At 43.1% G+C, this 24934-nt stretch overlaps 1 protein-coding gene across 3 annotated transcripts in view; it reads right to left on the reverse strand.

The window, feature by feature from the left end:
- Positions 1–13765: 13765 nt before the first annotated feature.
- The window catches only part of LOC139249857 (suppressor of cytokine signaling 6), a 69340-nt gene continuing 58171 nt past the window's right edge, over positions 13766–24934 (reverse strand). For all 3 annotated transcript variants that reach the window (XM_070872571.1, XM_070872651.1, XM_070872586.1), the window contains exon 2: positions 13766–17312. In XM_070872571.1, coding sequence (XP_070728672.1) covers positions 15579–17192 — 1614 coding nt within the window. In that variant the 5' untranslated portion in view covers positions 17193–17312 and the 3' untranslated portion in view covers positions 13766–15578. The remainder of the gene's footprint in view (positions 17313–24934) is intronic.

Below are 24934 nucleotides of genomic sequence, written 5' to 3' on the forward strand. Positions count from 1 at the left end.
TTGTCCTTTGCTCATGTTTCCTCCTCTTGTCCATTCTTTCTTTGCCATCATAACAAAGTGTCTGCACTTCAACATTCATCCATTGATTGTAAAGGGCTGTCGGCCTTCCTGGGGATGTAAATAGTGCTATATGCAAGCTCTTACTGTCTTCAAGGAAGATTGCAACCAGGTATCTGATTCCCCCTAAATGTCTGTTCAGTAACTACCAGAAGGAATACAGGAGCAAGCTAGGTTGAGCTGGTCTTCGCTTTTCCCCAATGGGGAGATGCTCTCTCTGAGGGACCGTCTGAGATCAGCACCTCATTGGGAAATTCATCTATTCAACATTCAGGCTTTGTTTTTGGCTTCGCCATAAAGTTGAATCCAGTTAACTGGGATATAGTTACAGAAATTAAAATCCCATTTATGAAGTTATCAGTAAGCAAAATACATTTGATGCTACTTTGTTTTGATGATCTCATTCTGAATATTTTTTTACAATATTTAATTACGAGACCTTCCCTTACCACAGCATCTGACACACAGTCAACCTTTTTGAATTTAGGTGTCAATAACTTACATTTATATAACCCTTTTAATGCAAAAACATTCCAATCTATTTTCCATATAGGCATAAGGAGGACGGACGCTAAGGCGGGAAAGAAAAGTTTGCGAGGGATGACCGAGACCTTGGAGAAGAGAGGAGTTTTAAGAAGAGAGAAGTTTAGGGAGAAAATTCAAGAGAGTAAGCCCGAGGTGATTAAAAGCTCTAGTACCAATGATGGATTAAAGGAAGGAGGGAATGCAGTAAAGGCTGGATTAGTAGTAACAGAGGGCTTTGGGGAGGGGTGGCAGATATAGGGCTAGAAGAGATTTCAGAGATAGGGTGGAATGACAATCTGGAAGGATCTACAAACTATGAATTTAACATTTATGTATGGAGGGGATGGGGGGTCAATGTAAGTTGGAGAGAATGGGGGTAATGGGCATTTGGGACTTAGTATGGGACATGATCGGTGCAATAGTTTTGAACAAGTTGGAGGATAGAATTGCTATAAGGAGAATATTAGAGTACTTGAGTCTGAAGGCAAGGAAGGCATGGATAAGGGGCTGATGCAGGGGCAGAGGTGAACAGTGCCAGAGAGATGAAAGTCTTTGTGATGGAAAATATATGGGTGTCTAAAACTGAAGATGATTGGACAGTATGCAATGCTCTAAATGGCCTGGCTCAGCCTGAGACAGTAGTGGGGAAGGGTTTGGTATCAGTGACAAGTCCCTGCCAGAAACTCTTGGAGCTTGAGGACCATACATTGGAATCACTTGTCATTATAAAAGCCATTCAAATATGGTCAATAACTACCTATCTAAAATTGATTGGTTAACACCCTATAGTCTGAAATCGATTCCAACCTTGTGGTACCTTGTTTATTCTCTCAGGAGCAGCAGAGAGCTCTGTACCAGTAAATGGTAAATGTCATAAAGGTGCACCCGGATGTGTTCTCACACTCAAATTTAAAATAAGGGCAATTCGATCAAGGTTTATTAGATTGCGTTTAAGTAAACCAATTATTTCACTAAATAGGTTAGGCAAGACCAGACTCAAGTTATGTAAGGATAGAACTAAGAAGAAAAAGAACTTGCATTTATCGTGCGCCTTTCACAATCTCAGGACGTCCCAAAATGCTTTACTACTGCCAAACTACCACCCAATCTCCAACCCCCCTTCCCTCTCCAAAGTCCTTGAATGTGTTGTTACCTCCCAAATTGCTGCCCACCTTTTCCGCAGCTCCATGTTTCAATCAGGTTTCCGCCCCATCATATCACTGAAATGGCCTTCATCAAAGTCACAAATAACATCCTGTGACTGTGATTGTGGTAACGTTGACATGGTTGACCACTCCATCCTTCGTCAATGCCACTCCTTCATTGTCCAGCTGGGTGGAACTGCCCTCACCAGCTTCCATTCCTATCTATCCAGTTGTAGCCAGAGAAACACTTGCAATGGCTTCTCTTCTCATTACCTCTGGTGTCCCTCAAACATCCTTCGCCCTCCTCCTATTTCTCATTTACATACTGCCCCTCGGTGGCATTACCTGAAAACACGTCAGGCTCCACATGTACGCTGATGAAACTCAGCTCTACCTCATCATCACCTCCATCGAGCCCTCCACTGCCTTTGATTAGTCCCTCTGCTCATCTAACATCCTGGCCGGAATCTTCCCAGCCCCGTGAGTGCGGGTTTGGAGGCAGGCCCGCTGGCAAAATGGCCCTGATTGACAGCGGGTCGGGATCCTGCTCTGAACCCTCCTCCATGTGAGTTTCTGACCTGTCAGATCTGCGTTCAGATAGCAGACCCAACAGCAAGCGGCGGGATAGGTAATTAACATCATTAAAAGGTACTTAAATGCTCATTAAAACGCTTAAAAGCAAGCACTTACAATTTTACCAACCTTTTGACAGGTTTGCTGTCCCTCAGGTTTCACGCCAGGTAAATGTATCAGGTTCCCAGTGACTCTCTATTGCTTTGGCAAGTTGACAGCTACGGAAGTGGTATAAAATCTCCCATTTCACAGCTGTTCACTTTCCAATGTCAGAAACTGAAGCCTGCAGGAGTTGGAAGAGACTTTTGAGCTGTTTGGAAGTGTTTGCAGTGAACTCTCTATTCACTGTCACCTCCCTTGGAGCAGCCTCTCTCACCATTGACAGATCGTTTCTGTCACCTCAACCTCACCTGCCATCTATTCCAGCAGCAACATAGCCCTTGAAAGAATCTCATCTTGGACCTTAGAATCCCACCACGATCAGCCCAACACCAACATCACTAAACAAACCAGCATCACCACCAACCTTCTCCGCAATCACCTGATGCTGCACAGTACACAGGGCATCAGCACCTGACCACATTGCTGCCCGGGAGGCCAGTGATGGCCTCACCATGGCCACATTTACTTCACTTCACACTGTACACCCTGACAGCCACATGATATGCCAGGTTGACACCACCCCACACCAGCTCCATAAAGCAATCCTGCAATGTCCAACCCTTTCCTTTCACACTCATCACCATTGTGGGGGGTACCGTTATGTCTCACCATTCACTGCAACTCACTAAGCCACTTCCAAAGGTGTCCACAAATCTGTCCAAGAAAGCAAAGTGCTGAAAATAAAGATTTCAATGTTTGACAACACATCAACATTAACTATACATAAACATTGGCTAAAGGACCCAAGTGCCTACCCTTGTGTGTTGTTAGTTGGTATGATTGGATAAGGGTGATGGTGAGTGAGAGGGATGGCTAGTGATATGGGGAACTGATAATGTAGATACAAAGAGAGGGATGGGTAGAGGTGCAAGGTAAGTTGGTGTAAGGATGTGCAGGGGTAAAGTAGGGAAGGCAGAGTGAAGGGGATGTGATGTGTGGCATAGCAGGATGAGGTGGAGTGTGGCTTTGCAGTAATGTTTTGTGATCTACTGAGTTCATTGAAAGGTTTGCGCCACTGCAGTCTGGTCCTCCTGACGACAGCCCTCCTATACAATGTGAAACCAGGCTGCATTGGTTTCCGAGAGAGGTCTCTTCCATCCATTGGAATGGAAGAGAACCTCCCTGCATGCTGTGACTCCCTCCATAAGCATATGGAGGGAGTCATGGGAAAGCCTGGGTGCAGCCCTGTACCTTTGTGCAGTGCTCATCAGTGTTTGCAGTGGATCAATGGTGCAAAAGACTGACAGATGAACTGTCAAAAACAAAGTTGGGTATGATCCCTTTAAGGAAACCGGCTGATGATGCCGTCGTCAGACCCGCTTCCAGTTAATTGGCCGAGAAGTTCATAGGACCTGCTTAACAAGTCCCAATGCCAGCCACGGAAGATAGGAGGGCAGACTGCACTTCGCTGCACCAATGCCGCCAGCATCAAACTCGTCTCTGTTGGCGAAATCCCGGCCCCCATGTTGGAAGGGAAAAAATGTCCTTCAACTAAATCTTGAGATTGAAGCCATTGCCTCCGTTAAGTAGCCACGCACTCCATCCCTCTCCCTGGCCACTGTCTGAGGCGGAACCAGACCTTTTGGAACCTTGGTGTCCTATTTGACCCTCAGCTGAGCTTCCGATCCCTTATCGTCTCCATCACCAAGACCGCCTACTTCTACGTCCGTAACATCACCCGCTTCCACCCTGCCAACAACATCTGCTGTTGAAGCCCTCATCCATGCCTCGGTTACCTCTAGACTCGACTATTCCAACGCTTTCCTGGCCGGCCTCCCACCCTCTGTAAACTTGATCTCATCCAAAACTCTGTTGCCCATATCTTAACTTGCACCTAGTCCCATTCACTCATCACCTGTTCCTGCTGGGACTTGGTCCAGCTACGGCTCGATTTTAAAATTCTCATCGTGGTTTTCAAATCCCGCCATGACCTCGCTCCTCCCTTTCTCTCGCCTCTTCCAGCTCTACAACCCTCTTGCGCATCCCCAATTTTCAATGCTCCGCCATTGGCGGCCGTGCTTTCAGCTGCTTAGACCCTAAGCTCTGGAATTCCCTCCCTAAAGCTCCCCACTTCACTCTCCTTTAAAACGCTCCTTAAAACCTACTTCTTCGACCAAGATTTTGTTCACCCATCCTAATATCTCCTTACGTGAATCTCCTTTTGTTGGATAACGCTCCTGTGAAGTACCTTGGGACATTTTACTACTTTAAAGAGGCTTTATAAATGCAAGTTTTTGTTTACAGCCAAAGATGCACTTTTGGAAGTATCATCACCGTTGTAATATAGGTTGGTTGTCAGCCAGTTCCTTTGCTACAGAATAGTCCACCTGTGGAACAGCCAGCTTGTGTGGTGAATGCTGTTTCATTGTAATCCTTCACAAGAGAGTTGGACCTGTTTCTGGCTGGGCCGGAGATCATCCTCACCCAAGAGGTAGGTATCCTTCAATATAAATTAGGGCCTATGTGATCTACTGGACTCATTTAAATTGCCTAAAGTAGTCAGAGGAATTTTCCAGATTGCTTTATGTACAATTCAATAGTCAAGAGTAAATAGTAATGTGCATTGTACTAATTACTTTGGTAAAAGTGTCAACTTCACTCCTCCATTAAGGGCACGGTAGCCCAGGGGTTATGTACTGAACCCAGAGGTTGTGAATTCAAATCGTACCAAATTAAAATCATGGCAGGTTCTGAAACTGAACTCAAGAACCTGGTAATTTGAAAGAAAAAAGACTTGCATTTATATAGCACCTTTCACGACCACCGGACATCGCAAAGCAATTTACAGCCAATGAAATACTTTGAGTATAGTCACTGCTGTTGTAATTTGGGAAATGCGGCAGCCAACTTGCATGCAGCAAATTCCCACAAACAGTAATGTGATAATGACCAGATAATGTGTTTTTGTTATGTTGATTGAGGAATAAATATTGGTCAGGACACCGGGGATAACTCCCTGCTCTTCTTCAAAATAGTGCCATGGGATCTTTTACAGCCACCTGAGAGCAGACAGAGCCTCAGTCGAACGGCTCATCCAAAAGACGGCACCTCCGACAGTGCAGCATTCCCTCAGCACTGCATTGGAGTGTCGGCCTAGATTTATGTGCTCAAGTTCCTGGAGTGGGACTTGAACCCACAACCTTCTGAGCCACAGCTGACACTGCATTTGTGGGTTGAATGTTGCTGGATTATCGTAAACACCCAATGAGCTCCATTAATATCCTTCATGAAGGGACCTGCCACTCCTACCAAGTCTGACCAATCCCATCATAAACAGTTGACTCAAAGTCCTTAGGGAAACCAGAGATCAGTGATAAATACTGCCTTCTCGGTGTTGCTCACATTCCAAGGAATGATGAACCAAAAAAATACAAAAACCCAATTGATGTATTGTGCAGAAGTGCACTTTGGCAAAACTTTATTTGATAAAATCTCACAGAAACCATGTATAAATGCCCATCGTGTTGGACCATTTGCTCTGCCGTGCTGAGATTAGCTCACGAGCTTATCTTCAATTCCGTTAAAGATATGAACACCCTCACCAAGAGTCTGATTAGCTTCAGGAGTTCATGGCAACATATGACTAGCTGCGGAACCTTACTTGGTCAAAACTCAGCCCAGTTCAAGACTATACTTTACAAACATTTCTGGATTTACCACATAGATGTGAGAATTGCAGCTGTAGCTCTGTACCAAATGAGGAAAAACAAACATACATTCCCTAGATTAAGATTTTATTTTTGGCATTAGAATAAATGAGGAATCATAAGGAGGCAAGTTGTTTCCACTAATGTCCTGGGACCCCAGTCAACATGCGCATATTTAAAACAAGCAATAGGGGAAGTTGCAGCTGAAGAACTGATTAAATATTCATTTGGACAGATGCCAGTGCACATGTTCTCACTTTGCGATGACTCAGCAATGCAAACTTCTGGGAAACTAGCCAGATTTGGGAAGTTGAAATAACAAAGTTAGGAATGAGGGAAAAGATTTGTATTTCACAGCACTGTTAAAGGACATTTAATGTTTTCACTTGCTTTTTTTTGTACCTTTTTACTATCTTCTCTGCCTCATATTTCCTTAGACTCCAACTGAGACGGACTAGGGCATCAAAGAATTCTTTATGATCTTTGCAAATGATTTGCAATACCACCTGATAGAAAGACATGGCCCTGAAATTCCGATGTCCTGGGCCATACGAAGTTTCTACGGACTCGGGAAGGCATCGGAAAAGCCGGTTTTCAGCGCTCAATGCGCATGCACTGAAAACCGTTTTTTCCGAAGTCGGCTTAACAGGTCTTCCCCATGTGCTAGAGAACTATGAGTTCTCGCACAAAATTCCAACTTTTAGAGAACTTCTGCCCAGGATTAGGGCACGAAAGTTCTGCGCGAGATAAAGCAGGCGTACAGCCTGCATTCTGTGTGCATCTGCATCACCTGAAACTTTGCTTCAAACAGCTCAATAGCCTTCAGCATAAGCAGCAGTCAATGCTGAGGAGTTCTGTAGAGTAAAAACTTAACAAAAACTAAATAAACAGCAGGAAATGGAAACAAGCAGCTTCCTCTCAAAGTAATGAGATTCAAAGTAATGAACTTTTATAACATTTGAGGTGCCATGTTGTCTATTGCAGCTTGGCTTGTAAAATATGATTGACTTTATGCAAGTGTGCACAGGTGTCAACAGAAAATTGGGTGAAATCGATACTCTATTCTAAACTATTTCAACTCTATTTATGATCAACTAGTTTTTTAAAATATGGAGATGGGAAACCTGCACGAATTGCTTAGCTCTTCCACTTTTGTGGAAATGTAACATGTTGCTCTGCCCTGTGCTCAGACCCGACACCTTAGATCAGGGGCGTGGCCTATGTAAATGAGCTCCTTTTGACAGCTCCTTTGGGCAGCAACAGACTCCAAAAGAAGCCACAGGCTTCGCGCGCCCGTTCCCGGGCGGCGTGACGTCATCCGCTGCCCGGGAATCTTCATCACAGAATCGGAAGTTCAAGAGGGTGCAGGAGAGAAAGGTAAGTGTGCATTTTTTTCTTTATTTTACCAGATTGCCCACGGGAATGGTGTTACAGGAATTTCTGGGCCATGATATACAACTCAATGCTGATTTCTCTTTCAACAGCCTTATTTATACCTCCGCTCAAAGATGTGCTCAATGGACAAGACAACATTACTAATTTGCTTTATTTTCTTTTTGGGTAAGGGAGGAAGGCAGAATACAAATTTAAGAGGTTACGAATTACAACAGGCTGCAATAAATTTATTCTACTGCCAGCTGGGACGCCATTTTACTCCAGAATAAACTAATTACTCTCCCATGGCAGGTTGTCAAGACCAAAAGCAATATTCAGCTCAAACAAGGTTAGAGGGTGAGAATAACTGGACCCAGGCAGGGGAGGAGGGAAGGAGGAGGGAGGTCTGAGAGGGGAAGAGGAAGTGAGGGGCGAGAAGGGGAAGTGGGAGGAAAAAGGACAGGGAAGGGGGTAGAGAAAAGGGATGAGGACCGAAAAGGGAAGGGGAGAGAAAAAATGGAGGGGAGAGGAGGAAAGGTGAGGGGAGAGAAGAGAATGAAATTACCTCAGAAGGGAAGCATGGCCCCACGTTTCATGAGATGGGGGCATGAGTTGTGATGGCCGCAACAGGGTTTGAAATTGTGGGGTGGGGTGTTGCACAATAGTTAATCTCCCATCTGGGAAGGGGTTGAGGAGGTGGAAGAGGGAGGGAGACAGGAGGAGAATGAGGGGGTGGAGGCGAGGGGTAGATGCCAGGAAGATGCCAGCTGGGAGCAAAAGCAGAAATCTATAGTAGCTGGGGCGGGGGCAGGGGATCTTCAATTTCGTATAAACCTCCATTGCGAACATACCTCAGATTGGGGAGGGTGAGTTGCTTCCCTTCCCTTCCAACCAATGCTCATTTCGCTCTCAGTAGGGGTGGGAGCGAGGTTCACTTGCCATCCCTTCCAACCAGTCACTCATCTTGGTCTAAGTCGGAGCCGAGTATCTGGGGCAACTATTGACAGAATGGGAAAAGGGATCCATTGGGTTGAAGGAGGAGAATAGCAAGCTGTAGATGGGATAAATAATCACAATAGGCTTTTTAAAGCTCATTTTTACTTCAATATTTGGGTCCTTTAGTCTTGTGCGTTTCCCCATAGCGACATGGCTGTTGGTGGAGGGTGTGAAGGCTAAAAAAAAAAGCAAGGATGCTCCACAGCAGTGCTCCGTATATCCGGGCAGACTCTCAGGTTTTTGTGTTAACTCTCTGTATACAAAGTAGTTGCTGTTGTTTTAAGCAGCCAACTTTACGTGACATTTATCACTGAAAAACCCCAACACAATGTCAACTAAAGGTATAACTTTAGTTGACTAATAACTTTAGTACTATTACCGGGGATAAATGTTCACAGTTTTTTGGGGGGTTTTCCCACTGGGAGCCTGACAGAGGATTTTTCAATGCATTATGAAATAGAACGTTGCTACCCACTTAGTGATTTTATTATGAAATCAGTATTTGCAGTACTGTATAATGTATTATTGTTGCACAGCAATGAGTATAGGGACATGGATTCATACCTCAGCGTATTCAGTCTTTCCCCAGATACTGGGTTGTCCATCTGTGTGCCACAAAGATGCATCTTATCCCCAATCGGATGTGGATTCCACATTTACATAAAATTTTACATTATTTATAAGTGGTCCTCCAGTGAGTGAAGATGACTTCTGAACCGTGCTACTTTTGAATTTGGTAGGGGTTACTGCTACAATGAGTTAACCACACTGCCAATTGCTTGTCTCAATGCACTACAATCAAAATCCTGAACCTTGGCCCACCCTGTCTCTGCAACCTTCTCCAAGCCCATGTCCCTGGCCTCAGATTCTGGCCTCATGTACCATTCCTCTCCCTGCCATTTCAACATGGGTGGCAAAGCTGACAGCTCTATCTATGCTCCCTGGGACTTCCTTAAACCCTTTTGTCTTGTTGCTTCCCTCCCCCTTTAAAAAACCTGAAAGCCTATTTTTTCAGTTCTCCCAACTCTTGTCTGGTTGTTTGGTGTATATTTCCCTTCAGGGAAGCACCTATGGGTATTCATTACATTAAAGCTGCTAAAAAAAATGCAAGATGCTTTTAGACAAGAATTAAAAGGCAGTGTAAATAGTCCAATACAGCCAGTTCCCAAACACCAAGGATATAGAGATTATCCCAGAAATAGAATCCTCCAACATCTGAAAATGTCACACTTCACAAGACCCTCAGCTACAGGAGACCAGACTGTTTCCTTTCCCAGACCACATATGGACAGATGTTTAGAGTAATTACAAACTAAGCAGTCAGCCATGGCTAACATTACCACCCTCTTTGTAATTATCCGCATCCTACCTATGAATCCCATGTCTTAAACAGCAAGGCTGTAAATTGTCAAACATTTCAAACTGAAACATAATCATTTACAATAAGGAACATCGTATTTTGTTCTTATTGCAGTGACATTCCATTCTTTTTCATGTCAGGGATATGAAAGGTTATATGACCTTGGTCTCTTCTTTCCTTCTGGCTACTGCAGCAATTCAAAATGGAGGCTTGCAAAGATTACCAGCTTTACATCGACTTGGAGCAAAATCTGACCAGTAAGCAAACCTGTTTCACCCTCAAAAGTCAGAAGTTCTTCAGGCCCCTACTCAGTAAAAAGAGAAATTGAACTAGTCACTTTACTCTTTACATCAACTGTGAAATAAATGAATCTATTTTGGCACTAAGTCAGCCTGACAATATCTCCAGGAGAAACAAGGTAAATAAATTGCCCCCTTGTCATGAGGTAGAACTCTTCAAATTGTTGTTTGTTCCAACAATAATGAAAATGCCAGAAGTACATGGTCATTTTCTTTGGAACCTTTACGGTAATCTGCCATGGAACAAAAACTACATTCAAAACAGCCACCTAAGAGCAGTGGAACAGCTTAAATGTTGCATTGTCTTCTCCGAATTAATCCAGCCAGTTCCTCGGTTACTTAGCATAAGCTGTAAACATTAATGGAGCAAAGTTCCTCGGGAAAAGACTGTGTTTGTGTGTTATTAATGGCCCTCAGGAGTCAAGCAGTAAGGTGAAGGGGTACAAGGTGGGAGGGGAATTCCAGAGAGTAAGGTGAAGGCAGCAGAAGACTCTGCCACTGTTGATGAGGGGGTGGAGCCAGAGTCAGAGTACTGAACAGCACAAGCTAGGACAGATGGCGGAAGTTGGTTGCAGAGACAGGGTGTGGCAAGGGATTTGTAAACAAATAAATTCAATGGATTGGAAAACAGCTTTATCACTATGCTTCTCAGTATTAAATTAAATTTTCAGAGCTCACCATTTTGTTAACAGGTCATTAAATACAGAGAAAAACAAGCATTTTTCCATTTTTTGTTTTGAAGAGGAATTTCAAGCTCCATGTTTAAAAAAACACAGGCTCACTATTATGTGGCAAATGTGCCAAAGAGGCATGGTTATGATCAGCAGTTTAAAATGGGTACTCCAAACAACATGAACACAAAACATAAATGGTTACTTTTGATTTGAATTTTTTTTTGTAGCTGTAATTCATTTATAAAAGTACCTGTCACTTTGACCTGCAGATGATTTGGAAAAAGTGTTTGCCACAGGGACAAACAATCATCATCATCGGCAGTCCCTCGAATCGAGGATGGCTTGCTTCCACGTCAAAAAGTTCACAGGTGTTTCAATGAAGGACCAAAAATTCCAGATCCCAAACTAAATCTTGAAGGGTGGAAGATGCCTGTGCGTGGATTTTTTTAACGTGTGGTGGTCGTTGCACACCAGCCACGCATGGGCTTGACAGAGCTAGGTCTTGTCCAGTGGCAAGGATTAACCAAGATGACTGGAGACCTGCTCTGCTGCACAGACCTAGTGCGCACACATATCACAGTGTGGGCTGGTCCATGCTGCCCTTGGGCCCTCACCTCTTCTGGCCCCGAACTCACGCCTCTCCTGGGCCCCAATCACATCCCTCTACAATCTCTCGCCGCTCATTCGCCCCGACCTCGCCACTCCTGTAGTACCTGCCCACGCTCCAATCACCGATCTGGACCTTGGTGACGTCCCTTTTCGCTGCTGTTGCTCTCCTGCTCCAGCGCGTGCTGCCTCCCTGGAGTGGTGTGCTGCCACGCTGCTCCTTCCGCTCCCCGGCCTGCCCGATGGTGCTCGCAGGCCAGGGGCCGCTCAGCCTGCTGGACCAGGTCGCCACGCTCCCTGGCCTGCTCCAAACAATACAAGTCCTAGCACTACTATACATACCTGCAGACAAAACTGGAGATTCACGTCCATGTCGGAGTTTTACACACAGGTCATATGCTTTTTTGCCCTCTGGATAGAGGACTAGACAGCACCATACAAGTACATTCCGACCTGTTGGCAGCCATTGCTCTGGTCTGCGCTTCCCGTGCAGTGGCATTTACAGGGCACATTTCCCCCCTTACATCATCAGGGTCGATACAGGGTGAAGTGATTTTAAAACAGATGAAAGAAATGCGCTAAGTCAAACAAGAAAGAACTGGTGGATACCAGCTAACACATAGACAGGTATTTTTCTGCTATGCAAGATCACGGATTTTTGCAGGGAGAGGCAATCTTATACTTGGGTCACCTTATACGAGAATACAAAGGATCATTTGTACATTTATTTCAAACGTGTATTTCAGATATAGGGGGAATGCCATCAAAAAATGGTAGAGTACAATCCCTTTTTAATAAAGATTATTTTCTTCCCCTCCTGGCTGACACTCCAGTGCAGTGCTGCGGGAGTGCTGTGCTGTCAGAGATGCCGTCTTTTGGGCGAGACATTAAACCGAGGTCCCGTCTCCTCGCTCAGGTGAGCATAAAAGATCCCATTTCGAAGAACAGCAGAGAAGTTATCCTCGGTGTCCTGGGCCAATATTTATCCCTCAATCAACAAAACAGATTGTCTGGTCAATAGCATATTGCTGTTTGTGGGGACTTGCTGTGTGCGCAAATTTGCTACCACATTTCCCACATTACAACAGTGACTACACGCCAAAAGTACTTAATTGGCTGTCAAGCACTTTGAGACGTCCAGTGGTCTTGAAATGCACTACACAAATCCAATTATTTCTTTTTTTCCCTTTTCCTTAAATGAAAGTCATTTTCCTTTGCAACAGGGTTCAATTTACTTATACTGGAGCAAAGCAGACTTTCCAGTACTTGCAGATTCCACGCCTAGTAGGGTTGAGGGGCAGTCTGGCAAAGAAACACTTCTCAGACATTGAGTTATTGATATGAGGTGGGTCACATCAAATCCCTCCCTCAGGCCTCTTCAGCATGGCTGCCCTAATGCAGCATGAGTCACCAGAACTTCAATCTCTTTGTAAAATTAAACCATGACTGATGACCCTATAACTAAGGTCAGCATCATGATTTTGCTTCCTGTGGACCTAGAGCAACAGTACAGCATTTTCATCAATAGCCAATTGGGCATCTATCATATTTGCCACTGCACCAGCCAATGGGAAAGCTTGAGAGGTTTGCTACCTTAAATAGAAGGTTTGCTACCTTAACACTGAAGAAGAATGCAAACAGCCAGGTATAAAACATTTTAAAATAATCAATTTAAAGCTGTATGTCATTAAGCACTAAACATTCTGTACAGTAACAGAGTTTATGGGTGTAATGTATGCACATGTGAGTATGCTCACAGGTTTGTAGAGCTGTTGCATTGTGAGTGGCTTAGCCAGTCGCGTGATGTTCACAAGACTCAATAAAACCTTAGTCAGTTGAGTCTAGGTTATCCACGATGAGGTATGCAGTTGCGAGTCTAGTGGACGAACTGGTAATATGTAGTTTGATTGTTAAACCTTTGTTAATAAACCCAACTCGTTCTCAATAGCAATAAGTTGCTGTGAATTCCTAAGCAAAGAACCCATGAAGCAAATACATTACAAATGGGAGTCACACTCTCTTCTGTCTCAAAAAGCAGGTTGTAGCTTCTCCAGCAATGAGAGTGATAACATCTAGGTCAGAAGTCTTGCATTTAAAGCTGTTAATCAGAAAATAAAGCCTGTAAGAAATGCTCAGTACAGAAGATTTGTTCAAATGAAGAATCTTCGAAACAAACTGTAGATAGTAAAATCACTATCTTTAAAGTCTGCTTCAATCTTGTTGTTTCAGATTTACTGGTGCCGGATATGGCAGAGTCAAAGTTTATTATTCATGTGACTCTCATGTGGCAGACGAAATAGGAACAATGTATTGTGTACTGCTATGAATGACAATGCACACCAATCGGCATATTACAAATGATTTTATAGCAAGTTTTGCCTGTACACTACAGAAATTTTCTATATGGCAACACAGGAAAACGTGAAACAGAACACAACCTAAAAGTGCACAAAGTACTTCAACAGAAGGAGGAAAAGAAAAGGAAAGAAATTATTGCTAAATTTCAGTCAGTTGGTCTATTGAAATACAAATGAACTACAGTAATATGCCAACTGATAAAACAAAAAAAATCACAAAAAAACATCCAATTTACCTCACTGGCGTAATTAATCAATCTTTACCTGGTGGTTACACGGATACATTATGAGTAATTGTTTAAAGTTCTCAATCATGATTTCCAAATTACAATTCATATGACTCAACTGAAAACAAATGAAACCATAAAATGTCATTCTGTATTACCTTAGAAATTAATGCTGATGCCCCACAACCTTTTTTTGAAAAAAAAACAATTTGAAATACGTAAATAAAGCTCATTCATTCCCTTTAAAACCAGGGATAATATTCTTCAATATTTACTGTATTCAATGTGGTCTCCCACTGGATTTTAACTCATTACTCAGAATACTGGCATGGTGGCCCTTTACAAAATTGGTCCATGGGCAAACAAGCACAAACTGGCACAAGAACCTTATGTGCAAACTAGACATGTGAAAATAAATCTATGTTGTGCTCTTCTATAAAAAGGCATCTGGAGACAATCTTTCAAATCCAACCCAAAATGCTAACAAAAGTAAATTACAAAAAGGACAGAAGAAGGTGGCAATTTCTATCTTTTAAAAAAAACACAGTGGAATTTTAACGAAAAAACAATTCCAATCAAAAAACAAAGGCATAATTTTTGGACTCGTGCACAGGTCTGTTTAAGGAAGGTGTGTCAGAAATAGAAATAGTCATTTGTATGCAGGAAAAGTGGCACAAGGTGTGAAACTTCAGGCTGTCAGCTGCTGATTATACCAGCACATTTAGCCAAGTAAACAGCAAATTGTAAATGGATCTGCGCGCCCTGTGTACCATCTGCTGCACCGAACACATCGTCTGGTTTGTTTTCCACCATTAAGCATTTTTGTTTCCAATTAAAAACAAATCCTAGCTTGATTTGAAAGCAGATAAATTGCCCAGGTGTTACCTCATTTGGTACACATTGCCACTGAGAGGTCACTTACACAGAAGCACCGTCTCCATCATGGCATGATCGAGGGACTCGGTCTTTTTAATGGAATATTTACAGAAAATGGCAACATTAATAGATGGCAGTACTACGCAGGCCCATGGGATAACTGTAGTAATTCAATTTTAATACATAAATGTGCAGCTAAATAATTTTTGGCCAAACAGTCATCAGCATTGACGTCACTGCCAATCCTTGGGGAGTTTAATGATTGAGAATATCTGAAATGCAAAATGGTTGTTCTAATAACGCCATCACAGCATTTGGCTATCTGGCTCATGGGCACTTATTACACTAGTTGTGATGTAGATCCAAACAGACAGTGTAAAGTTTACAAAGAGGGATCTCAGACTGGGCCCAGCGCTCTTTCATAGGTGACTGAGAAAATAGTGTTATCCCTCAACGTGAAAAATGGGATGATTTTATTTGGCAAATAGACCGTGCTTATCATCTGGTGGGTTCATAGTAGGGTGGAGTGGGGAGGGGAAGATAAGAGAAAGAGAACAGAGGCCTGTGATTACAAAACGAAGGAGCACCTTCAACAAAACAAGGCTTTTTTTAAAGCTAATTTTTGATAAATTATATTTAAAAAAAAATATTCCAATGCATTCCAGTTCCAAAAGTGCAATCTGCAAGACTTCAAAACTTTTCAGTAGTGCTTCTCCTGCAAATAATCCTTCATTTTGTTTGGCAAAGGCAGTTTTTGAATTAAGTCTATTCGAGTGTATTGACGAATGACAAAACGGCACAGATACTGTAGTGAACGCACTTGCATGAACCGGGAGACTGGGTTTGTTAGTCTTACAGGATAAGTTGCAGAGCCAGGCAGACGAGACCGAGAATAGCAAAATGCTCCATTTTCAGAATCCTTAATTGAATGCTCAATCAGCTCCACGATGGACGTGTGCCCCTCCACGTCAGGCTGTTCATAAAAGCTAAACCTGCCGTTTGAGTGCTCTATTCTAGTGTGAAGAGTTTTGCCTTGTGAACGAAAACTCAGGCTTAAAAGGTAACGGTCATCAGAACTATCGCGCACAAGAAAAGAACCGTCAGGCACATTGGCAAGCTTCTCCTCTGCCTCCCAACGGGTTATGGGGCCCCAGTACCATCCTTGCTTTGCAAGTTTTTTCAGTTCTTCGGTGAGACTTGTGACCACCATTGGACCATTACTTTGCACAGAGTCATAAACTCTTCCTACTCCGGGAGCCGAATTTGGATCAAAGTTCAAATGATGACGAACTCTTTCTGCCACATGGGCCGCTGTACCACCAAACCCAGGAAATGTCAACTGCATTTGATTTGGAACTGGAGGTAGGAGTGGAGATAGCGGAGGGATATCAACATGGTTAGAACAGGAGTTCTGCAAAATGACACCTGTGGTACCAATCAATAGACCATTTACAGGCGGGTCCAAGAAGATATCAGAAGCAACCATTAAATCTGGGACCATAGGGTCTTCATCTGCCTGTAGAGCACTACTACATACATGGGCTGGCACTGATGCAACTTCCATTGGCAATGGATTGTCAAGACAATAGGTACGGGACCCTTCCATAGGATACATTCCCTCATCTAAAGGCATTGTGTACTGAATGTAGTTCTGAGGCATTAATCCAATAACAACAGGACCATGACAAGATTCATCAAGATTCAGATGAGAGTTGCCATTTTGGGACTCAATTTCTTTGATTGTGTTGTTCTGGTCCTGAAACACATGGTCTGTCTGCATATCGTGGAACTCCTTACGAACTCCATTTAACGCCTGGGTTGGACTATTATTGTGGACTAATGCTTTGACCTTAACCTCCATTTTAATGCAGGTCTCTTCCGAGCTGGCTGATCGCAAAGGCCAAGGTGTAGGACTGTAATGGTGGCTACGAAGTGACGTGGACCTCAAGGGTCTTTGAGCTTTTAAATCATTAATGCTCGTTGGGGTTGAAGAGGAGGAAAATCGATCGTCCTCCACTGAATTGACTGAAGGTGAACTCCCTTTAGCCTTTTGTTTCTGCTTTGCAGAAAGCCTCCTTTTCAGCGTACCCATCAAACCTTCACCCTTTGCCTTATTTTTTGGTCCTTTATCATCCTCATCTGCTTTGCTTAGATCATTACCAGCCAAATCTTTCCCGTAGCAACTAAAGAGAGAGTCCTCCTTCCCAAAATCGGTGACAAGTGACGGCTGCTGTACCACCACAAATTCATTTTCATCTTTGCCTTTGTTCAAGTTGAAGGATTTTTTAATCGTTTTAAGGCTTATTTTCTTCATCCTGGAAAAGGCGTCCAAGTCCTTCCGCACAGCAGTGGCTCCAATGATGCTCTTTGGACCAACCTAGCCAACGCGTTTTACTTGGTGTAAAACACAGCTAAACACCAAGATGTCCATCTCCTGCAAAGATACACAAAACAGTTTTACATTTCAACATTTAAATACATATATTTTAGGATATAAAGAACAAGCGGTGTACATTCAAATGTTTCTAGTCTATTCCTAATATTGAAACACAACAGTGTGCAAAGGTAACCTAAATCTCTTCTGATAGATGTAAAACACTTGGGGCTGGATTTTTAGTTGCCTAACGCCTCAGTTAGCAGCCAGAGGAGGCATTAATGGGTGCGTAAAAGGTGACCGACCGGGAGTGGAGCTTTTAGCACCCAGACTGAAAATTCATTAGAGGCTCACCGGCGGCGCAAACCATTAGCGCCTGGCTGTTGACGATCACTCCAATCAGGACGTATTCCTGATGCAACGCCATGCTTGCGCCCCGGTCGGTAAATTAGGTGCGGCTGCCTCATTAAGCCAAGAATGTCTGGAAAAACAGTCGGTGCAGGCTTGCAGAGTTGTTAACTGGTGGCTACTTAAAGGGATGAGGGAAAGGCTTCCCTTGGAGGTCACAGTCAGTGCAACGTTTACACAAAGCACGGTGTGTGAGCCTCCAAGTGGCAGACAGACATAACAGTACAGGTTGAAAACAAGTGATTTTCATAACCTTAATGGGTGCATTACTATACCGTGCCTCCAAGACTCGGATTTTCCCGGGATCTGATTCGGAGTTCTGCGCATGTTCAATGGGCCTGAAAAATGTACCGACCAAACTTTCATTATCGCCCTCCCCCAGCTCTGGTGTGCAACGGCTGATTTATCTTCCCCGTCAGCTCTTTGACCGACTCTGATGAATTTCTGGGCAGAGGGTGCAAACATTTTCAAGGCGCTAAAATTACTGCTCCGTCTGGATTACCACCCCAAATGAGGCCTGACCAAATTTCTCCCCCTAAGAATTTACAAAGAAATGTCCTAATAATGTGTTAAAAATGGCTTCAATTACCCCTACGATACCTGAAAAAAGCCCGACAGCCAAGGGACCCAAGAGTGGCAGCAGCGAAAGCAGAGTATGTCCGGCAAATTCAAAAACAAAACATGGAGCGACGTCACAGGACGGGGTAGGTAGGGGATTGGTTGGTGAGTATTGGCATTTATTTCTCTCTCTAAACTAGGACAGTGGTTTAAACTATGAGCTGGGAAACTCTAAAACACTATTAAATTAATAACTTAACCAGATAAATGAATTAATATAACTATAAATAATCATTTGAATAAAAAGTTTAACTAATTCGATAAATAAAACAAGGTTAGGCTAAAATATGGCAGAGCAGGGTATGTGTCTGGATGGCAGCATTTCAGATGAGATGTTAAAACTGAGGCCCCGTCTGCTCTCTCAGGCGGACATAAAAGATCCCACGGCACTGTATCGAAGAAGAGCAGGCGAGTTATCTCCACTGTCCTGGCCAATATCTGTCTCTCAATCAACATAACAAAAAGATTGTCTGGTCATTATCACATTGCTATTTGTGGCAGCATGCTTTGCACAAATTGGTTGCCATGTTTCCTACATTACAACAGTGACTATACTTCAAAAGTACCTCATTCGCTGTAAAGCGCTTTGAGGCATCCGGTGGGTTGACGGTGGATAGGCAATGGCAGACATTTAAATATCACATGGATGAACTACAACAATTGTACATCCCTATGTGGCGTAAGAATACAAAAGGGAAGGTGGCTCAACCGTGGCTAACAAGGGAAATTAGGGAAAGTCCAAGGAAGTGGCGTATAAATTGGCCAGAAAAAGCAGCAAACCCGAGGACTGGGAGAAATTTAGAATGCGGTAGAGGAGGACAAAGGATTTAATTAGGAGGAGGAAAATAGAGTATGAGAGTAAGCTTGCAGGGAACATAAAAACTGACTGCAAAAGCTTCTATAGATATGTGAAGAGAAAAAGATTAGTGAAGACTAATGTAGGTCCCTTGCAGTCAGAATCAGGGGAATTCATAATGGGGAACAAGGAAATGGCAGACCAAATGAACAAATATTTGGGTTCTGTCTTCACTAAGGAAGACACGAATAACCTCCCGAAAATAAATCCCCGGGGCCTGATAGTCTGCATCCCAGAGTACTTAAGGAAGTGGCCCTAGAAATAGTGGATGCATTGGTGATCATTTTCCAACAGTCTATCGACTCGGGATCAGTTCCTATGGACTGGAGGGTAGCTAATGTAACACCACTTTTTAAAAAGGGAGGGAGAGAGAAAGCGGGTAATTATAGACTGGGTAGCCTGACATCAGTGGTGGGGAAAATGTTGGAATCAATTATTGAGGATGAAATAGCAGCGCATTTGGAAAGCAGTGACAGGATCGGTCCAAGTCAGCATGGATTTATGAAAGGGAAATCATGCTTGACAAATCTTCTGGAATTTTTTGAGGATGTAACTCGTAGAGTGGACAAGGGAGAACCAGTGGATATGGTGTATTTGGACTTTCAAAAGGCTTTTGACAAGGTCCCACACAAGAGATTGGTGTGCAAAATCAAAGGACATGGTATTGGGGGAAATATACTGACGTGGATAGAGAACTGGTTAGCAGACAGGAAGCAGAGAGTCAGGATAAATGGGTCCTTTTCAGAATGGCAGGCAGTGACTAGTGGAGTGCCGCAGGGCTCAGTGCTGGGACCCCAGCTCTTTACAATATACATCAATGATTTGGATGAAGGAATTGAGTCTAATATCTCCAAATTTGCAGATGACACTAAGCTCGTGGTGGTGTGAGCTGTGAGGACGAGGCTAAGAGGCTGCAGAATGACTTAGACAGGTTAGGTGAGTGGGCAAATGCATGGCAGATGCAGTATAATGTGGATAAATGTGAGGTTATCCACTTTGGGGGTAAAAACGCGAAGACAGAATATTATCTGAATGGTGGCAGATTAGGAAAAGGGGAGGTGCAATGAGACCTGGGTGTCATGGTTCAGCAAACATTGAAAGTTGGCATACAGGTGCAGCACGCGGTAAAGAAGGCAAATGGTATGTTGGCCTTCATAGCTAGGGGATTTGAGTATTGGAGCAGGGAGGTCTCACTGCAGTTGATGAGGCCTCACCTGAAATATTGTGTTCAATTTTGGTCTCCTAATCTGAGGAAGGATGTTCTTGCTATTGAGGGAGTGCAGCGAAGGTTTACCAGGCTGATTCCCGGGATGGCCGGACTGACATATGAGGAGAGACTGGATCAACTGGGCCTTTATACATTGGAGTTTAGAAGGATGAGAGGGGATCTCATAGAAACATACAAGATTCTGATGGGATGGGGCAGGTTAGATGCGGGTAGATTGTTCCTGTTGGGAAAGTCCAGAACCAGGGGACACAGTCTTAGGATAAGGGGTAGGCCATTTAGGATTGAGATGAGGAGAAACTTCTTCACTCAGAGAATTGTGAACCTCTGGAATTCTCCATCACAGAAAGTTGTTGAGGCCAGTTCGTTAGATATATTCAAAAGGGAGTTAGATGTGGCCCTTACGGCTAAAGGGATCAAGGGGTATGGAGAGAAAGCAGGAATGCGGTACTGAAGTTGCATGAGCAGCCATGATCATATTGAATGGTGGTGCAGGCTCGAAAGGCCAAATGGCCTACTCATGCACCTACTTTCTATGTTTCTATGAAAGGCGCTATTTAAATGTAAATCTTTCTTTCTTTGTTCATTCTATGTGGGAGTTAGTGGACAGTGAGATTGTCCCAAGTGAACACATCTACAGTAGATGTCTCCGTTTTGAATCTCTCCAGCTCAGAGTAATTCGGCTGGAGTGCGAGTTGGAGACACTCCAACACATAAGGGAGGCGGAGAAATATCTGGACAGTTTGCTCCGCACCTTGGTCACACCTTGTAGTGATGTGCAAATTCAGAATGCGGTTGGTGTGATCGATACTGTACAGAGTAAGGGGAGCCCAGGTGAGATAGAGAATGACGATGCACATAAACTGATCCCATCCAACAGGTACAATTTACTTGCTATCTGTAAGGATAAAGACAGTCAGAAGGACAACCAAAATGTGGACCATGCACCTTGGAGCAGGAGGCTGTCCAAGGGGAGGAGGAGGGGAAGCGTAATGTGGTAGTTTGACTAATTAGAGGGACAGATCACATCTTTTATAAGCAGGATTGAGAGTCTCGCATAGTATGTTGCCTCCCTGGTGCCAGGGTAAGGGACATCACTAACCGGCTTGAAAGGATATTGGAAGGGAGGGGAAGGATCTAGTTGTTGTGGTCCATGTTGGGACCAACAACAAAGGAAAGAGTAGACATGGGGTTCTGTTTGGAGAGTATCAGGAACTAGGAGCTAAATTAAATAACAGGATCTCAAGGGTTATAATCTCTGGATTATTACCCGAGCCATGTGCAAATTGGTGTAGGGATAAGCAGATTAGAGCTGTGAACACGTGGCTGAAAGAGTGGAGTAGAAAAGAGGCGTTCCATTTCATGGGACACTGGCACCAGTACTGGAACAGGAAGGAACTGTACTGTTGGGGCGGGCTCTACTTGAACCGGTCTGGGACCAGGGTCCTCGCGGAAAGGATAAATAGGGAGGTCACGAGGACTTTAAACTAGTAAATGGAGGGCGGGCAGGCTCAGGTAGAAAAACTAGTATAAATAATAGTCTAAAACAAATGAAAAGGAAGAGAGTGAACTAACAGACAGAAATTGCGCTTTAGGCACTACAGGTAAAGTGAAACTAAAAGATGTGAAGTGATTAAAGTGAAGAAAAAAAGTGAGTAAAACATTAGAGCAGAAGGGCAGGTTAGGGTGTGTGGCCCAAATAAATGTTCTTTAGACAAACGCACAAAAGCATAAGGAACAAATTGAATGAATTACAGGTGCAAATACAACTTGGAGGGTATGAAATGGTAGCCATTGCTGAGACATGGCTGCAAGACCATTGGGACTGGGAAGTAAATATTCCAGGTTATAAGGTCTACAGGAAGGATGGGGATATTGGTAGAGGGGAGGAGAAGCCTTCGTGATTAAGGATGAAATCACTTCAATGAAGAGAGCATATAACAAGAGGTAAGCAGGTAAGCAACTTTATGGGTAGCGTTAAGAAATAGGAAAGGAATTAACAACAACAACTTGTATTTATATAAGATCTTAGTGAGAGTTGTGTATAGGCCCCCTGGTAGCAGCAGTGAAGTCGGAGATGGTATAATTGCAGAGATTAGACAAGCATGTAGCAAAGGCAGAATCGTTTTAATGGGGGATTTTAACTTTCATGTAGATTGGGATAAGCAGACAAGCGCATGTCAGAAAGGTATTGAATTAATTGAGTGTGTCCAGGATAGTTTTCTACAACAATATGTCCTTGAACCAACAAGGGGGCATGCCATATTAGATTTAGTAATGAGCCAAATTTAGTTAACAGACTATCAGTGTGTGAACATTTATCCAATAGTGATCATAATATGAGATCGAGGTCAACGTAGCGTTTGAAAGGGAGAAATGCGAAACAGTGAAGATTCGAGATTTGGGAAATGCCGACTTCAACGGGATGAGACAGAGACTGTCCACAGTAAACTAGGCAAATCTGTTAATGGATAACTCGACAGAAGTTCTGTGGGAGATGTTTAATGTGATACAGAATCAGTTTATATCCCCAAGGGGCAAGAGCTCTACTTGCCAAAAAAACAGCCATGGATGACTAAAGAGGTGAGAGCCAGGATAAAACAAAGAAAAAGCAGATAAAAATGCAAAAAATAGCACAGATCTTGGTGAATAGTAGAGATACAAAGAACAGCAAAGGGTCACAAAACAGATAGCGAGAGCTACAAAGGGAGTATGAAGAAAGTTGCAAGGGATATCAAAATCAACACAAAAAATGTTACAATTATATTAGGAAAAAGAGGGTAGAATGCCAGACAGCCCAAGGAAACTAATATTGAATCAGGGATAACGACTCACCAAAATTAACATCAGCAAAATAACAGTAATGAAGAAAATAACGGCACTAAGGAGTGTCAAATCCCCAGGACCAGATGGTTTCCATCCCAGGGATTAAAGGAATTAGGAGAGAACATTGCAGGTGCCCTAACTATAATCTTCCAGAGTGCTCTCGTATCAGGAACCGTTCCTTTAGATTGAAGAATAGCACATGTCATTCTGCTATTTAAGAAGAGGGAAAACAGGGAATTATAGATCAGTTAGCCTAACAACTGTTGTTGGGAAATTACTGGAGTCTATAATTAAGGATAGAGTGACAGAACTTGAAAGTTTTCAGCTGAACAGAGAGAGCCAACATGGATTTGTAAAGGGTAGCTCATGGCTGACAAACCTGATTGAATTTTCTGAAGAGGTGACTATGGATGTTAATTATATGGACTTCCAGAAGATATTTGTTACAGCCCCACACAAGAGATTGTTAGTTAAAGTTGAAGCTCATGAAATTGAAGGTAAACTATTGTCCTGGTTAGAAAATTGGCTGAGCAGCAGGAGACAGAGAGTAGGGATAATGGGCAGGTACTCAAATCGGCATGTGACTAATGGTGTCCTCAGGGATCTGTATTTAGGTGGAGATAAGAAATAATCAGGGGGAAAAGTCACAGGTGGGTGTGGTCTGTAGGTCCCCTAACAGTAGCTACACTGTTGAACGGAGTACAAATCAAGAAATAATGGAGGTTTGTAAAAAAGGAACGGCAATAATAATGGGTGATTTTAACCCTCATATTAATTGGACAAAGCAAATTGGCCAGGGTAGCCTTGAGGAAGAGTTCATAGAGTGTATCCGGGATAGTTTCCTTGAACAGTACGTTGCAGAACCAACCAGGGAGCAGCCTATCTTAAATCTGGTACTGTGTAATGAGACAGGATTAATAAATGATGTCGTAGTAAAGGATCCTCTAGGAATGAGTGACCATGACATGGTTGAATTTCAAATTCACTTGGAGGGTGAGAAAGTTGGATCTCAAACCAGTGTCCTAAGCTTAAATAAAGGAGACTACAAAGGTATGAAGGCAGAGTTGGCTAAAGTGGACTGGGAAAATAGATTAAAGGATGGGACGGTTGAAGAGCAGAGGCAGACATTTAATATATGAGATATTTCATAATTCGCAACAAAAATATATCCCAATAAGAAGGAAAGACTGTTTGAGAAGGGATAACCATCTGTGGCTAACTAAGGAAATAAGGGATGGTATCAAATTGAAAACAAGGGCATACAAGGTGGCCAAGACTAGTGGGTGTCCAGAGGATTGGGAAACTTTAAAAAGCCAAAAGACTAAAAAGATGATAAAGAAAGGGAAGATAGATTATGAGAGTAAACGAGCACAAAATATAAAAACAGATAGTAAGAGTTTCGACAGGTACATCAAAAGGAAAAGAGTGGCTAAATTAAATGTTGGTCCCCTAGAGGATGAGACTGGGGAATTAATAATGGAGAACAGGGAAATGGCAGAGACGTTGAACAAATATTTTGCATCGGTCTTCACGGTAGAAGACACTAAAAAACATCCCAATAGTGGATAAGCAAGGAGCTATAGGGAAGGAGGAATTAAAAACAATCACTATGACGAAAGTAGTAGTACTCGATAAAATAATGGGATTAAAGGTGAATATGTCCCCTGGACCTGATGGCCTGCTTCCTACGATCTTAAAAGAAGTGGCTGCAGAAATAGTGGATGCATTGGTTGTAATCTACCAAAATTC

The sequence above is a fragment of the Pristiophorus japonicus genome, chromosome 1 (genome assembly GCF_044704955.1).
Source record: "Pristiophorus japonicus isolate sPriJap1 chromosome 1, sPriJap1.hap1, whole genome shotgun sequence".
Taxonomy (NCBI): Eukaryota; Metazoa; Chordata; class Chondrichthyes; family Pristiophoridae; genus Pristiophorus; species Pristiophorus japonicus.